The 17,448-nt window shown below is 45.5% G+C and overlaps 1 protein-coding gene across 1 annotated transcript; it reads left to right on the plus strand.

Moving 5' to 3' along the window:
• The first annotated feature begins 915 nt into the window (after positions 1-915).
• LOC111152133 (glial cells missing homolog 1) lies at positions 916-17,209 on the plus strand. The gene is made up of 5 exons (XM_022510438.1): positions 916-1,008; positions 12,617-12,869; positions 13,819-13,931; positions 14,834-14,962; positions 16,472-17,209. Exons 1-5 carry the CDS (start codon positions 916-918, stop codon positions 17,207-17,209), a joined length of 1,326 nt encoding a protein of 441 aa, XP_022366146.1.
• Positions 17,210-17,448: the final 239 nt, after the last annotated feature.

Raw genomic sequence — 17,448 nt, forward strand, 5'->3', positions numbered from 1 at the left:
CAAGATAACCTCCCACAGCAAAAAGTATCAGGTCCTGGGGCTCCTGGGTGGCTCTGTTGGTTAAGCGTCTGCCTTCGGCTCAGGTCATGATCCCAAGGTCCTAGGCTGGAGCCCTACATCGGGCTCCCTGCTCGGTGGGAAGCCTGCTTCTCCCTCTCCCACTGCCCCTGCTTGTGTTCTCTCTCATGCTCGCTCTCTCTCTCTTTCTGTCAAATAAATAAATAAAATCTCTGAAAAAAATTACCAGGTCCAAAGTGTCAATAATGCCCAGGTTTGAGAGGGAATCTGATTTGAGGCTATCCATTAATACTATTTGAAAATACAAAGTACACACTGGTTTATTGAGATAAAAATTCATCTCTGGAAATTTAGATTTAAAAACTTCTGGATACATTTGGTTGTGATGTTTCCCACTTCTGACTTGAACCACACGTGTGTAAGCTAGTGTACAAAGGTAAATCTACGAAAACAGCTCCAAGCCAGCTCTCCCTCTTGCCCCAAGGTATATGGAGGACAGTGTTCTAACCATTGGCTGCAGGTGACAATGGTCCCCACTCTGGCATTCCCAGCCCGGGCCTAGCAGGGAGAAAGGCAGCCCCAACCCAGTGAGCGTGGTGCTTCTGACACCCCGTGGTCGAGCTTTATTGTTACAAGATCACTAATGACTTCTACATTGTGTTTTTATTTTGTATGTTGGTGCTTGCAAAAATGTCAATGAAACAGGTTTTTCTGGCAGGCGAGTACTGATTTTTATCTCTTTAACGGTCAGTATTACTATCACTTATTTTTTAGCGTCAGAGAACGGTCTCCAGGTCTAAGCTACTGAGTCAAGAGTGGATTGATCCGACCGTAGGAAACGCCGTTGAGAGGCAGATTCCTCACCATTTCTGTGGAAAATTGGGTAGAAGGAACCCTATGGCTGACCTAACTGTCATGGCGCCTGAAGACCTTGATTCCGAGGACAAGGAGATGTTAAGCTGGGATATTAACGATATGAAACTGCCACAGGTACGTACTTACATAAGAATCTGCCTTCAGCCTTTGACTCTGAAGCCTTAACTTGTTACATTCTGGAAGGAAATTGGTGAGAGGCCAAGCTGGGTAAATTCCTGTCCTGCAGAGCTTTGGCTGGGCATCTAACTGCGGAATTTTAAGAGGAGATGCCATGACCTAGAATTGGAGTGGGTCTTTACCTGGTGACACCACGCCTCATCCCACAACAGTTACAGACTGAAACAAAGAAAATGCTGCTTCCCTTCTCTTTTCCAAGTTTGGCTTGGCTCCTGTCGCACCTACCCCAGCTAGCTGGTAGAATAAAGTCGATGATAAGTTATTTGCAAATAGATGGACTCTACACAGTGCACAGATTCCCAGAAAGCCTTATTTGCTATATAGTATTGGGTTTTTAAAACTTCATTTTTAAAGATTTTACTTACTTATTTGACAGAGAGCACAGGCAGGCAGAGTAGCGGGCAGAGATAGGGGAAGAAGCAGACGCTCCGCTGAGCGGGGATTCCCCATTCAGGACTCGATCTTGGGACTGACTCCAGGATCGTGACCTGAGCCGAAGGCAGTTGCTTAACCAACTGAGCCACCCAAGTGCCCCAATATAGTAGTGGTTTTAAATTAAATCTGTAACTGGAATGTTCAAATGATAGTGCTCTTATGGGCCAGAGCAACTCTTCTAGAACTTGTGTAAGTAAGATGGGGTGGATATACACGGGGCTGTTTTCCAGCTACGGAGAGACTGTTTCATATTTTCTTTACCTTCATTTTTGGCATTTGACTTTTTAACTCTTAATTTGGTGGAAAATATTAATTGTGTAAAACTGACCTCCCCTGACTCCCTTTTTGGCATTCCAAGGATGTTTTCACTGGAAGTTGTTGGAAAGGGTATTGGGAAGGCAGGGTGGAGATCACCAGTACTGTTTAATGAAAAGGTCAAGCTAGTTTGCCTGATTCTGGGGAACAAATTTGTTTTTTACCAAGGCAGGGCAGAAGAAATGAGCTTCCACAGTCTCAGTTTAAAACCATTCCGGATTTCATTCTCACGAAGACTTCCAGATCATTTCAAATTTCACTCTAATGAAGGTTTTCTTTTGTTTCTCTGTTTTCTCTTAAATTCCTACCTATGTTACCTCTCAGTAGGTCTTAGAAGAGCTGGAAGTCAAAAAGTATACCCTGGGGGCACCTGGGTGGCTCAGTGGGTGAAAGCCTCTGCCTTCGGCTCAGGTCATGATCACAGGGTCCTAGGATCGAGCCCTCCATCGGGCTCTCTGTTCAGCAGGGAGCCTGCTTCCCTTCCTCTCTCTCTGCCTGCCTCTCTGCCTACTTGTGATCTCTGTTCTGTCAAATAAACAAATAAAATCTTAAAAAAAAAAAATATACCCTGCTTTTCACTCAGTTAAGGTGGTTAAATAAACCCTAGTTGAATCATATAAATATCTATTGTAGGGATTTGTCCTTATAGTTGTGCCTTTTTTTTTTTTTTTTTAGATTTTATTCATTTATTTGAGAAGGAGAGAGAGAGCATGAGCAGTAGGGAGGGGCAGAGGGAGAAGCAGACTCCCTGCTGAGCAGGGCTCCATCCCAGAACGGTGGGATCCTGACCTGAGCCAGAAGATAGACGCTTAACTGACGGAGCCACCCAGCTGCCCCTTTATGGTTGCTCTTAATTGGCTTATGATCGTTGCTACTGTTCTAGGAGAAACTTTAAGGTACATTTTAGTTTACCTGGCTCAGGGATGTAGATCACTTCCTTTTCCTAATTTCATGATCGTAGCTCACAAGTAGCTTCCAGGTAACCTAAGCTTCAAGAGTAGAAGTAAGCAAGGACCTGGAAGGTTTGCCGGGCCGCTTCCTCGAGCAGGGGTTTTAATGGGGTTTGAGAACCCTCTGAAGTGGCGGGGTAACACTGTCTACTAACATGCATTTTTTTTTTTTTCTGGGACCAAAGACTATATCATTCATCAGATCTGTAAACAAAAGAAAGGAAACACCAGGGGCACCTGGGTGGCTCAGTTGATTAAGTGTCTGCCTTCAGCTCAGGTCGTGATCCCAGGGTGCTGGGATCGAGCCCTGCATTGGGTTCCCTGCTCTGCAGAGAGCCTGCTTCTCCTTCTTCCTCTCTGTCAAACAAATAAATAAATAAAATCTTTTAAAAAAAGAAAGGAAGCACCACTTCTCTGGAGGAAAACTCGGAACTCATGAAAGTTCACTTTCCATTATGAATTTCCAAAAACAAAAGCATTCTCAGTTTCCCAAGACATTGCATTCAGAAATTTACAAAAATACACAATTTAGTTTTGAAAATGCATCATTTATAGTTAATCAAAAAGTAGGATTGCTCCTGGAAATAACTCCGTGAACTTTAGCAAGTGCCCTTGTAAATATCCCGGGGTAATGATTAGAAGTGCAGTTCCTTTGGGGCACCTGGGTAGCTCAGTCAGTTAGGACTCCTACTCTTGGTTTTGGCTGGGGTGGTGATGTCAGGGTTTGTGAGATCGAGCCCCGTCCAGCCGTTTGAGGATCTGTGCAGGGTATAGAGTCTGCATAAGAGTCTCTGTCTGCCACTGCTCCCCGCCCCCAGCTCATGCGTTTTCTCTCTCTCTCTCAAAAAAAAAAAGTGCCGTGTCCCTTTAATATTTCTAAGCAGAGACACCACCATCCTGATCTGGGTTTGTGCTGGCTCTGGAATCGTATCACGAACCATTTGAGGTGAAAAATAAAAGGTTCTTGGAAAGATTTCCAAGCTGATTAGGTTGTATATTTTGTGAGTATTTCAGGGCCGAGTGGTTGCACTGTGTAAGCCGGGGTATGGGGACAAAACCCCGGCTTGGAATTCCAGTTCTGCCTCTTTTTAATCTGTAAAGCCTTAGGGAGTTGTTTACCTTTACTGAGACTCCCTTTCCTCTTCTGAAAATAAGGTGGCTGCACTGACCGGTCTAGGGTTCTGGGACCTGAGAGTAGGCAAGCAGCCTGCCTTCTAGAACTGTCAGCCCAGCATTAACACAGTACCTGACATACATTAACAGCAGTTGATAAGTGTGGAATTAACTAGTGAATGGCTCCACTGCTTTCAATCTGTGTGACTCTAAACAAACCATTTTTAAGTCTCAGTTACCTCCTCAGTAAAAGGAAAATCGAAATTCCTTACGCAAGCCGCTTAGAGCCCTGTTTGCCAAAGTATGTTCTGTGGACTATGGGTGACGCAGCATTTTTGTAGGTGTTGTAAAGAAAAACAGAAGCCCTGGGTTCAACGAATTAAACAGATTTCTTTGCGCGGATCGGAGACTTCCATCCACGTCTGTGTTGGCGGTGCTCCCAAAAGAAGGCGGTGTCGGACTCTGTGGCTCTGACTTGTTTTTGACCCTGGAGTCCTCTCTGTGGAGCCCCTCAGGCGATTCATGTTCCTCAGACTACCCGTTTGGGCACCAAAAAAAATCCGGTTTGAAGGATCAGATGCAATTGCTTGTTATTGTTGTAAATTTCGCACAAGGAATTCAAAGTTTGTTTTTTCCTAATTTTGTGTTCTTGCCAGGATGACTACTTCCACAGTGTGTAGGCAAATTCTGGCAACTGGTAGACCCATTTCTTTACTGCTAATCTGCTCACATGCTTCAAGTTTTGAGATGGGCCGCTGAATGCTCAATGCAGGCTCCATGCCCTGAAATTCCGTAGCCCCTTACACATCTCAATCATGCCAAGATTTATGGGTTGGTTTTTGCCAATAGTGAATGCTGATATCCTCATTAGGACATTAGATGTTCCGTGGGGCGCCTGGGTGGCTCAGTTGGTGAGGTATCAGGCTCTTGATTTCGGCTCGGGTCACGATCTTTGGAACATGCTTGGGATTTTCTCTCTCTCCTTCCTCTGCCCCTCCCCTGCTTGCTTGCCCTCTCTCTCAAATAAATTAAATAATTAAATTAAGTTCAATTTTAAAAAGACCCAAACATTTCTGAGTGATGACAATGTGTCAGACACTACAGCAGGCTCTGGGGATATAGGGGCCATGAAGCTATGCTAACTTTCATGGATGAGCTCATGATCTTTTGGACAAATGGAGTAATAAGGTCAGTGCCTGAATGGAGAGTCTGTGTCATGCAGAAAAATGCTGGAGGTCCTTGCAAAAGGATATATGTAATTCAGTGTGCCTTGGACATGGGAATCAAGACGGCTTCTGGCAAAGGGCTTTCTCGGAGCAATGCCTTGTAAAATGTAAAAGGGGGAAGCAAACAAGACCATCAAGGCAGAACAGGGCACCAGAGTCCAAAAGCTATTCAGCCTCTACGTTTTTTCTTTTTTAAGATTTTATTTATTTATTTGACAGAGATCACAAGTAGAGAGGCAGGCAGAGAGAGAGAGAGGGAAGCAGGCTCCCTGCTGAGCAGAGAGCCCGATGCGGGACTCGATCCCAGGACCCTGAGATCATGACCTGAGCCGAAGGCAGCGTCAGCCTCTACGTTTGAGGGAGCTTGTGCACAGGCATCCAGCAGGGTCGGCAGTAAGATGGGGGAGGCTACTGGCTGGAAAGGCGGTTTGGAAGCAGACTATTCTAAGAGGATTCAGTTATTTTCTAGGAAAAGGGTCGTCATTAGGCTTTTGGGGCCAGATAGAATCATGATTGGATCTGGGGCTGAAAGTCCTCTTGCTCTGGCTAAGTCATCCCTCCCCTCTATTTGTTTCATGTGGGCTTCCTCCTCCTCCCAGCTGCATGTTAGATCTTTATAAATCTTCCTTTCACTTGCTTCTGTTTCCTCCTCTAAGGGTGGTCATTTTGACACCCTTTCTCCATAATCCAGCCCCCAGGGAGCCAGCCCTGAACTGCAGGCACTCAACTTACTCAAAACCACCATTGATAAAAATCTCAGACCAGTGTGGTGTATCAGTTTGCTTTCCCTTTTTATTCCCCTTATATTTTCATTTTCATTTTAAAGGTGCAACTATAATTGCATTAGGGTTTGCTTGACCCAAGCAGCAAATGTCTGGTGTTGGTTTCCCTACATTAAAAATGTTTATTACAAGTTCACGGAAAGGGTCACAATCTCATTAATACTGACTGTAACTCTTGGCAGCTTTGAACAGCTAAGAAAGTGCTTTTTTTCTTTTTCTTGTTTGGAAATTGGGAAAGAATTACTTCTTTTTCTTCCTAAGTAGCACCCACTTTGGCAGGGCGCTGAGAATACCTGTTCTGTTCCTAACACCAGCCAGTTTCTCTGAGTACAAGTACAGGGTGTACTCAGAAGCACCATTGCAAACAAACCCTGAATCATTTGGTTCCTAAGTATGCAGTTTAAACCTGTGGCCAGGGGTGCCTGGTTGGCTCAGTCAGTAGAGCATGCAACTCTTGATCTTAGGGTTATAAGTTGAAGCCCTATGTTGGGCATAGAGCTTACTTAAAAAATAGTAAAATTAAATTAAATAAAAAACAGCAAACCATGGCCAAAGCCACACCAAGCCGTTAACTCACAAAATTCCAATCTTTAAGTATATTCTTTTCCAGAGAAAAGATAAATATACATAGGCTAAACATAAGTATAGGTCAGCCTAAAATCTGGTGAGTCAACCACAAAGAACCCATGTCTCCAGTTAGTTAATTTCCTGGACCAGGATTTTAGCCAGCAAGGTTGCCTTTGCCTGAGACTTCAAAGAGAAGGTGAATCTTGGAGCTCTTCAGTGAGTTCAGGTGTGGCTAAATGTAATCCCAATGAGCCGGGAGTAATCAGATGTGTCTTGGTGCTAAAGAGCTAACAGGTAAACCAGATTCTGGGTTTCTTGTCAGTTATTATCTGCCTGCGTGATCAGGTCACATTATTGTTGGTCTAACAGGGACACCTATGACTTTGTCCTCCTTGCCAGCGTTCCCCTTGATGTCAAGGTCATTTGAACTTCCTGGGACAGCTCCACCTATAATGGACTCCCTTGGTCATTGAATCCCCACTACTGGAGCTAGAATCACTCTGCCACCCCGGACTCTTGTTGGGATGGGGACATTACTGCATCTGCGGTAGGAGAAACTGTCTTCTGGGTGCCTGCCGGGAGGTCCCTTGCTTAGCCAAGTAGAGTGGAAAGGAAAGGAAGGAGAGTAGAGAGAAGCAAGCGATGGAAGGTTTGAAAACAGGAGAACTCCGGCCCATCTTAGTGTTGTCTGAACAAATAAGGACACTTTTGTTTTGAATTTTGATCCTTTAACAAAGGTAGGAAATTGCAGTATTAGCCCTTATAAGGAGTCACTCTTGAGTTAACTCAAAACCATTTTGTTGAGTTGGATTTCTTCTTTGAGAACACGTGGGTTTGGTTTCCTGTTGGCGCAGAAGAGATATGTTCCTGAAAATGTGTATAGAAACCAAAATGCTGGTTGAATTGGTTCTTTTTCTGTGTTCCATAAGTAACATGTCATTTATTCCCTCTATCTGATTTGCTTAAAGGTATATCTGTATGCCCTCCCTGTTTTATTTGGAAATATTTATTTATAAAGAAGCTATTCTTTTTTTTTTTTTTTTAGATTTTGTTTTTATTTATTTGACAGACAGAGATCACAAGTAGGCAGAGAGGCAGGCAGAGAGAGAGGGGAAAGCAGGCTCCCCGAGGAGCAGAGAGCCCAATGCGGGGCTCAATCCCAGGACCCTGAGATCATGACCTGAGACAAAGGCAGAGGCTTAACCCACTGAGCCACCCAGGCACCCTGAATTAAGCTATTCTTAGCATTAAAGAAAAATGTAGATAATTGCTTTGTATGAGAGTGGATTATATGCTAGGTGTAATCCATTTTAATATAATAACAGGGTAGTGTAGGTGTTTTGATGCCATATTTCACAATTTTCATTTTATTAGTTTTGTTTTAATAGTACATATTTAATTTTTAAGGGACCCTATTAGAACTTCAAGTAGTTAAGTAAAGCAGAATAAGGAAGATTGGGTTAAGGAAGATTGGGTGCTCTAGGATTCCATGGAGATGCAGAGATTTTGAGTGAGTTAGAGGATTAGGTCTCTTAGTAAAAAAATTACAGAAGTCATAGTCATAGAAATGTTAAACCCCCAGTGATGTTACCCCTTGAGATTATAAAATATAAATTCGTTAGATTTCCTGTTGGAAACCTGAAGAACATTCCCTTTAAATTATAAACTTCTTAACCGAGAGGAAAAACAAAGTTACTCATGAAAAGTTAGAAATTAAAATAAACACAAGATCAGGAAAGAAGAAAACATTTTATGGAGATCCGCTAAACGAGATTAAGAAATGATTATTCTTTCTTTTTAAATTTTACCTCTCTAGTGCCTTGAATTTACAAGGCTTTCAGAAACCACTGTCATTCATTTGACACTTGGGTTCCTTTGCATTATGGGAATCTAGGTTTTGTCTTAATTTCAATGTCAAATGATGTCAAAGATTCCACTAAGCATCCAAATCAAAAGATTGAGCATAGAGAAGAGCTTGATATGAACACATTTACTCCTAGGAATTTTCTCGAGTTAATACGTTGTCAGAATTATTACTGCATTACTGATGGAACTGGAAATGTAGACTGCCAGTGAAGAGGCTGCTGGGAAGAAAAAAAAAAGGCCTAAAAGATAGTCAAATGTGGGGCACCTGGCTGGCTCAGTCAGAAGAACATGTGACTCTTGATCTGGAGATCTCGGGTTCAAGCCCCACACTGGGTGTAGAGGCTACTAAAAAAAAAAACAAAAAAACAAATAAAAAGACAGATAATATTTTCAAATGTAGAAAATACTATAATCCCTGAGGCAACTGGCTGGCTTAGGTTTGAGAATGTGACTCTTAATCTCAGGGTTGTGAGTTCAAGTCCCACGTTGGGTGTGGAGCCTACTTAAAAAATAAATAAATAAAATATTTCTTAAAAAGAAAATACTGTAAGCCCTAAAACAAACCTCAACAATGTTAAAATAGTTAAAATACAGTGTTCTCCAACGATGGTGGAACCAGCCTAGAAATTAATAGCAAAGGGCAGTGGGGAAACCTGCACATACATGGCAAATAAACTGTATTTGTAACTCATCCGTAAGTCAAAGAGGAAGCTTCAAAGGGAGATCAAAGTATACATTGAACTGAGAGAAAACTGTGGGGAGAAAAGACGATGGAGATCATTTCTTCCTCTGAACCTCTGAGACACTCACACATACACCTTCCCCTCCTCGTGGTTCATGGGATTAATGGCACTGACCAGCCTGCAGGGGCTACTCACCTTGAAAATGAAAATCTCCGCTTTTCTTCAAGTCTGCATGGCCCTTGTCTCTGCTACCATGACAACTGTGCTTTGTGTCTGAATTATTCAAATGCCTCCAGTCAATTTTTACAGCCCAAATTGTTAAAGGTCCACATGTTAGTGTTTGAACCCACATTTTTCTTATTTCAGAAGATAAAATATTCTGCTTCTTGGGGCGTTTCTGTGACTATAGAAATTAAGAAGGCATTACTTAGAGCCTTAGTTCAGAAGGCAGAGAAGAGAAGACAAGGTGTGTGGAGGAAGCAGGAAGGGGGCTGGCTGCCTGACATGAATCTTACCCAGCTCGGAATTCCCAGGGAATTGGGAGAGGGAGGGAAAGAGCTGGAAAAAGCAGACGGTCCACTCAGCATCTTGGCCTGGCCGTGTCTGTTTCCCAGAAGCTCTGCTCTAGCTGCCTGATGGACCACAGGGGCCTTTTGCAGACGCCACACGCCTTCCTCCATTTCCCTTCTCACCTCACAGCAGTTACAGTGAGGCACATGAATGGTTCCCCTGAGCCATTACTCTGAGAAAGAAGGCTGTGGAGTCAGTTATTCCAGTAAAGTCTTTGCTTTAGAGGGGCTTGGACTCCCATCTTGGGTTTGGCTTGACAAGGTTTAAACCACGAAGTGCCTCTCTGTGGGTCTTCTCCCTCCGGAAAGCCGTTGGCTCTTAAAACCACATTGGCTGCTTGTAGTCCTCCTGGATCTGGTCCTCCAGGCACGGCTTCAGATGTTTTATGTGTGTTAACTCATTCAGTCTTCATAACATCCCTGTGAGGTGGGTACTCCTGTCACCTCCATTTTCTAGAGCAGGAGAGCAGGAAGTGAAGGCACCCAGAGGGCAAGGAACTTGGTTAAGACTTTGTACTGAGGCCGTTTACTTCAGGGGCCGGGCTCTTAACCGGAAGTCAGGAGACTTTCTCTAAAGGGCCAGATAGTGAGTATTTTCAGTTTTATGGGCCATTACAGTCTCTGCTATAATGACTTGACTTGGCTGTAGTAATGTCAAGTATGCATAGACAACACTCAAGTGAATGAGCTTGGCTGTGTTCTAATAAAACTTTATTTACAAAAAAAAAAAGCAATGGTCTGGATTTGAACCATGAGCCCTATGTTGCAGACCCCAGCTTTTTTTTCCTTTTTTTTTTTTTTTTTAAAGATTTTTACTTATTTATTTGTCAGAGAGAGTGAGTACATGCAGACAGAGTGGCAGGCAGAGGCAGAGGGAGAAGCAGGCTCCCTGATGAGCAAGGAGCCCGATGTGGGACTCGATCCCAGGGTGCTGGGATCATGATCCGAGCCGAAGGCAGCTGCTTAACCAACCGAGCCTCTGTCAAATAAATAAGATTTTACTTATTTATTTGACAGAGAGACATAGCAAGAGAGAAAACACAAGCAGGAGGAGTGGGAGAGGGAGGAGGCAGCCTTTGGCTAAGCAAGGATCCCGATGTGGGGCTCAGTCCCAGGACCCTGGAATTATGACCTGAGCTGAAGGCAGATGCTTAATGACTGAGCCACCCAGATGCCCCCAGACCCCAGCTCTTAACTGTACCAACACTACCTCTACCTCATTTATGTTTTCTCAGATCCACCTTAGTTCCCACGACATGCCATTCAAATGACAACTATCATTATATCAAACTTAAAGTTTACAACACATCTGCTCTTGGTGGTACTTCTTTGAAGAATATTTTATCACTATGTCCATTTTCGAGAAGAGCAAAATGAGGCTTCAGAGATAGTCACTTGCCCAGAGTCTCAGGTTACAAAGCTCTTTGGCACATTTTAAACTTGAAATCTAACTCAATAAACACCAACTTCCCCATGCTGCCCTTCCATCGTGTTGTTGATATTTTCTCTTTTCCTTCCAAAATGCCCGCCCCCCGCAATATTCTATGCCTGCTTTCTTGTCGGGGAATCAAAAGGAAGGCACCCTGACCTCTCCTTCTGGACCTTCTAGAATCTTCTCTCTGACCTTCTAGAATCTTCTTGATGAAAAATGTTCTTCTGTCATGCCAGGTCTCTGGAGGGTATGGGAATAGACACAGGCTAAGTTTGAGTATGGAGACTGCTTAGCAAATGTCATTCTTTTTTTTTTTTTTTTTTTAAGATTTTATTTATTTATTTGACAGATCACAAGTAGGCAGAGAGGCAGGCAGAGAGGGGGAAACAGGCTCCCCATTGAGCAAAGAGTCTGATGCAGAGCTCCATCTCAGGTCCCTGAGATCATGACCTGAGCCGAAGGCAGAGGCTTAACCCACTGAGCCACCCAGGTGCCCAAAGATTGTCATTCCTGAGAATGAAGCAGGATCAGTCAAATGCAGGATCTATGCGCCAAAGGGCCAGAGGAATGTGAGCCTCAACATCAGTGACTAACATTTATTGAGAGCTTATTCCATACTAGGTGCTGTGCTAAGTATTTTTTATATATTATCATATTCTCAGAACCATACTTAAGATTGGCAGGTCTCGTTATCCGTATTCTACAGATAAAGAAACAGAAGTGCAAGAAGCCCAATGACAAATGCCCTAAGGATTGAGTGTACTGATGCTCTTTCTTAAGGAGAGCTTAGATGTTCACGCAGGGTGAATAGTGCTAGTGCTAGTGCTAGGCAAGAACGTAGAACTTTGCAGCCAAAGTAAACTCCCCCTCCTTGTTGGAGGCCCATGGATCTAGAAGTAGAGAAAAAGGAAGAAGTTCTCCCCAGGGGAGAAAGTGGCTATCAGAACCCTCCCAAACCCAGGTTCTCTAGTTTTCCCACTGTTCAGCTCTGGTGACTGCATAAACTCTTCACCTTCCCAATAAGGTAACTAATGTGTTATGAGATATTATCTCACTACCCTGCCACAGTGTTTTCCAGTGTTTACACAATCACATTACTTCACCTCAAAAATTCTTTGTGGGAGATGGTCAATAAGTCTTCTCTCCAAGGCCTAGAGAATCATCATGGAGTAGAACTCAGGGGAGGTGGGGGGTACTGAATGACAGCCCAGCTTGGTCCAGGGAGCAAACATTCAGTAGACCCGACAGGTCTATTGGTGTCACTGCACCGAGCTCAGATCCTGCTGTCGGGAGTGAAACGCTGGTTGGTCTTTGCCAAAGGTCTCCACAGCTCTTGGAGGCCAAGACCACCTTCACATCTAAGAACAGTTGTGTGTTTTTTCTTTAAGATTTTACTTATTTATTTGAGAGAGAGAGAGCACGAGATGGGGTGGGGCAGAAGGAGAAGCACGTGCTGAGCAGGGAGCCCAACGCAGGGCTCTGTCCCAGGACCCTGCAGTCATGACCTGAGCCGGAGGCAGACGCTTAACTGACGGAGCCGTACAGGCACCCTACGCAGTTGTGTTGTCTCGCTTAAAATACAGCAGTATGCTTTGTGTCTGTACCAGAATGTGAAAAAGACCGACTGGTTCCAGGAATGGCCCGATTCCTACGAGAAGCACATCTACAGCTCAGAGGACAGGAACGCGCAGCGGCACCTGAGCAGCTGGGCCATGCGCAACACCAACAACCACAACTCCCGCATCCTCAAGAAGTCCTGCCTGGGCGTGGTGGTGTGCAGCCGCGACTGCTCTGCAGAGGAGGGCCGTAAGATCTACCTACGACCCGCCATCTGCGACAAAGCCCGGCAGAAGCAGCAGAGTGAGTAGCGTTGGGGGCACAGCGAGGAAGCTGGCGTCCAGCAGCCTCCTCACCCCTCGGGGTCTGCCCTGTGGTTCTCCCCATGCCCAGAGCACCCGCCAACAAAACCGGTCCCTTGGGTTAAGGCCCCTGACTCAAGGCTTCTGTTCAAAAGCGGAGGTACCACTTAGGGGACTCATACTAGTTCATCAGGACCCCACATAAAGTCTAGGAGAACGTTGTTGATCACACTTGACCACGTGACATCTTGGGGAATGGGTCCCCATCCCCCCCACCCCGCCCTCGCCCAGGAGCTCAGTGAATGTTTGGTCTGGAGTGGGAGCAATGGGACGAAGTTTGAGATTCGGCTCCAGTCCACGCCATTTAGGTCAACGCCATAGTCCGGTTCGTTGTGTTCCTCTTTATCACGTCCATCGGATTGTGAAAGAGATGCATCCAGCATTCCCCTGTGCCCTGCCCGCTTTGGATCTCAAGTTACTTCATGTTCTTTCTTTGTAAGCTGTCTTGAAAACTGGCTCTCCAGAAAGGGTCTGGTCTCAGTCATTTACACTTTAATGAACATTTAGGGGCTGTGCTTCTTCTTTTCTGTGACTTTGCTCCTTGACCCTTTAATTCTCACTGGGAAGTGAAGGATTTCTGTCCTCTTCTCTACAAAGAATTTCAGGTCTCAGTAAATACGGAGGGAGGGATTTTCTGCTCAGAAGAGCTCTCCCTTGACCTGTGAGATATCCCAGTCTGTAGGAAACCGCTTCCTCTGTCCCTGTGTGAGACTGGTCTGGGAGGCTTTGATGGCCAGGCTCCGGGGCTCAGAGGTAATGCCCAGTGGAAGGGAGCCCGGAACACTGCACCCAGGCCCATTCTCCACCATCCCGGCGTCAAGCGCCGACTGCGGGGGCCACACAGACTCAGGACTCAGGTGGCAGGGTCACCTGCTTGTGCTCTCTTACAGGGAAACGCTGTCCAAACTGCGACGGGCCTCTGAAGCTCATTCCTTGCCGAGGCCATGGGGGCTTCCCGGTCACCAACTTCTGGAGGCACGACGGACGCTTCATATTCTTCCAGGTTGGATTTGACTTACAGTTAGGAAGTGTGTGCAGAGCACAGGGGGAGGTTGTGTACAGGAGACGGGCAGGGGAATGCGAGCCCGTACCAACCCCGAGGCGTGCTCTGGGCAAGCAGATGTCTGTACCCACACCTGCACACAGGCGCCAAGACCCGGAGCCCCAGGAGGGGAGCTGGCTGATTCCACCTCCGGCCCCTGGGGGGGAGGCACCCTGCAGTAATCTCATTACGCTCAGGCTAGCGCAGTGCTGTGGTCTGTGGTTGGCTTCAACAGTGTGGGTGTGCAGGAGTCCTTGAGAGGGTGGTGCTAAAAACAGGATAAAGTCTGGCTTCTGATGGCAGAAGGTCCGTGGTGTGCTGGTCAACAAACCCTCCAAAAAGAAAATGTCCCAATGGCTAGCGTGATCACAGCGGTTCCCATCGTGGCTCATCTCCAGCTGCCAGCCAGCTCCCAGAATTCCCGAGCATTCTATAGCTGGCTCTCAGCTTGGGCAGCTCCAGCATGCTTTGAATCCCAGCTCCCCGCTCACTCATGGGGGGACAGGGAGGAGTGTCTCCTCCATAGCTGGTGGAGTGTCCCCATGCTTCAGTTCCCTACTCTGTAAGCTGGGGTGGTGATAATGGCGCCAGGACTGATGCTGAAGAGTCAGTGAGGTGTGTGTTGCAGCTTCCTCTGCACACCACAGGAAGCACTTTGTAGTGTCGCTTGCAAGTGTGACTTCACCAGGTGGGCGAGGGGCACCGTGTTCAAAGGCGGGCAGGAAAGCACATGACAGGCCGAAGAGGTTTATGAAGTCTTGGGCCTGCAGCAGCACCCAGTCAGGCGGCAGGGCACGGGGTAACATTCTGTACATCGTGAGGTCCAATCTTGCTGTTTATTTTACCTCCTTTTCTCTTGTAAGTCAAAGGGAGAGCATGATCATCCAAAACCAGAAACCAAATTGGAAGCCGAGGCAAGAAGAACAATGAAAAAAGCACACGTGGCATCTGCCTCTGTCCCCTTAAAGCTGAAGGAGAGCCCAGAGACAAAGGTAACCTGTCCCCCATGTGTTCAAAACATATGGTGACTCCCCACGCCCGTGGTGAGGACAATACCCTTCTCCAGTCCCTCCCCACTGACAAATGAGGTCGAAACCATCCCATCTGGCTCGTCTATAGGGCAGCATCCCCCAGAAAAAAGAAATAGAATCTGGGGTTTTCCTCTTAATTTCTGCCATCTTGTAGCATGCTCTCAAATACTCTTCAACTTCATGTAATTTTAGAAACATCTTCCCTGCTACAATTGCAAGGAGAGACTTGGATTAGTACTTAACCTCTATTTGGCACTTTATATTTTGGTTCAGAAGTGAACCTAAAGTGGTCTCAGCAAAATACCATTCCAAAATGGGCATTCTTCCCCTAAATAGATTAGCAGACTCGACCCAGAGGAAATAACCAGGAAGTTTCTGAAAACATTGACCACCTGTGGGGTTGGGGGTTGGAGAGGCCACACTGTGATGTGAACTCTCTGGCTTTATGGGCATCATATTATAGGTTGGTGGGTTTGTCTGCTTGATAGTGATGCTAATTCCTGTATTTTACTGCTGCTCCGTGCTCCACATTTCTTTTCATGAGGACCGAGATGGAGCCCGTGCATCCATAGAGGTTCTAAGTATGCCTTACGTAGAAAAAGAAAATGTCACTTGGGTCGGTTATAGGGACACGTGAGCCCCTGAAACCGAATGGCAGGTTCTTCACCCCTTCTCCCAGCCATGGGACAAGTTGAAGGGCATTTCCTCCCACTCTACCTGGTCACAGTCTCTCTATCTCCCCCTTCTTGTTACATAAGCCAGCAGATCACTTAACTCTGAGCCAGTTTTTTTTCCCTGAGATGAATTGCAAAGTAGTACGTATGCTTCCTTTATTTATAGAAATAAATTTGCTACTTCATTTTCTAGAGGCCCTATTTATGGGTCAACAAAATCCCCATGAACTTGGCGAAAAGGCTCTTGAGAAGAAAAGCAACAGAACAACCCTAGTCTCTCAGACTGCAAATAGTACTAAAAAACAGAAAAGTCAAGGAAGGCAATGACGTGTGTGTGTGTGTGTGAGAGAGAGAGAGAGAGAGAGAGAGACTGGGTGAGCAAGCAAGACAGAGAGCCCCTGAGAGTTATACTGAGTATAATATAAATCTTTGAAGCTGTAGTTTGATTTTTCTTAAATAGTCTCTTACAAGTTTCTCACAAAGACAGTTACTGTATCAGATTTGTGTTTGAGGATGAACCATTTTCAACACACTCACTCTGCTCAGAGTCAGAGGAGTGAGAGTAACAGAGCTCGTGCTGGTGAGTAGGCTGTACAGTGGACCTGGAGGCAACCTTGACTTCTTTCAGACTTTAAGTGCTTGTGGTGAAACCCCACTGTGTGTTTGCACTTCAAGTATGTGAGGAATGAGGAAAGTTGGACAGAGCGCTTATTTGTACAGAGTAACTCTGGGTGCCTGTGGTAGTCATGTCAATTTGCTTAACTTATTAATGTGAGCTTTTCGCTTTCCTTTCTAGTCTCTTCCAGGTGAAACCCAAAGTTGGGGAAGTTTTCCTTTAACTTGGTCTTTCCAGGAGGGCGTCCAGTTGCCCAGTAGTTACAATGGACGTTTAATAGCTAACACTCCCCAGCAGAAGTCTCTGAATGATTGCTTGTTCTTCTCCAAGAGCTGTTGCTTGGGGGGAACCACTGACCTGGCAGACCCCACTTCCACCTTGGGCCCCACTAAACTCTATGACAAATGCAAACTGTCCAGTAGTTGGATCTGTAATGGTGGGGACCTGCTTCATCCTGTTTCCGGAGTCTTATCTGACTACGGTGATCGGCAAACATGGAATATAAATACTGCCTTGGGGAGACAGTCTCTTAATGACAACTGTTGTCCCAGTTACCCTTTCCCTCTGACCAGCTGGCCTTATGACTTCTCCCCTTCCCAGAGCTCTGCAGAACTCTTTCCCCAGCAGATTCCAGTGGAACCGCCTGCGGCCGAAAGTAGCTGTCGCCCACTATGGCCTAATCCAGGGGGTGAGCTTTATGAAGAGAGGCTGCATGTGGATTTTAACAGCTGCTGCCCTTCCTCCACATGCCACTCACCTCAGGAAGACCCCTTTCTCTTTGCCTACGCCTCCCATCCCCACCATCAATACTCATTGACAGGCAAGAGCAGCAAATGGGATTTTGATGAAGACATGAGGGGCGTGGGTTTGGATCATTACAGCAATGAGATGCTTCTAAACCTCTGTCCTTTAAGATGATCCAAACTGAAAACCTGTACACTATTATCAGGACTACAATTTAGTGCAGACTCTCTGGAAAACAGTATGGAAGTTTCCTTAGAAAACTCAAAGTAGAACTACCTGCACTCCCGTGGTCATTGCAGCAGCATTCACAATAGCCAAAGTATGGAAACTGCCTAAGTGTCCATCAGCAGAGGAATGGATAAAGAAAATATGGTGTGTGGTGTATATATATATATATAAATGTGTGTGTGTGT

The sequence above is a fragment of the Enhydra lutris genome, unplaced genomic scaffold (assembly GCF_002288905.1).
Source record: "Enhydra lutris kenyoni isolate GAN:26980312 unplaced genomic scaffold, ASM228890v2 scaffoldscaffold28, whole genome shotgun sequence".
NCBI lineage: Eukaryota > Metazoa > Chordata > Mammalia > Carnivora > Mustelidae > Enhydra > Enhydra lutris.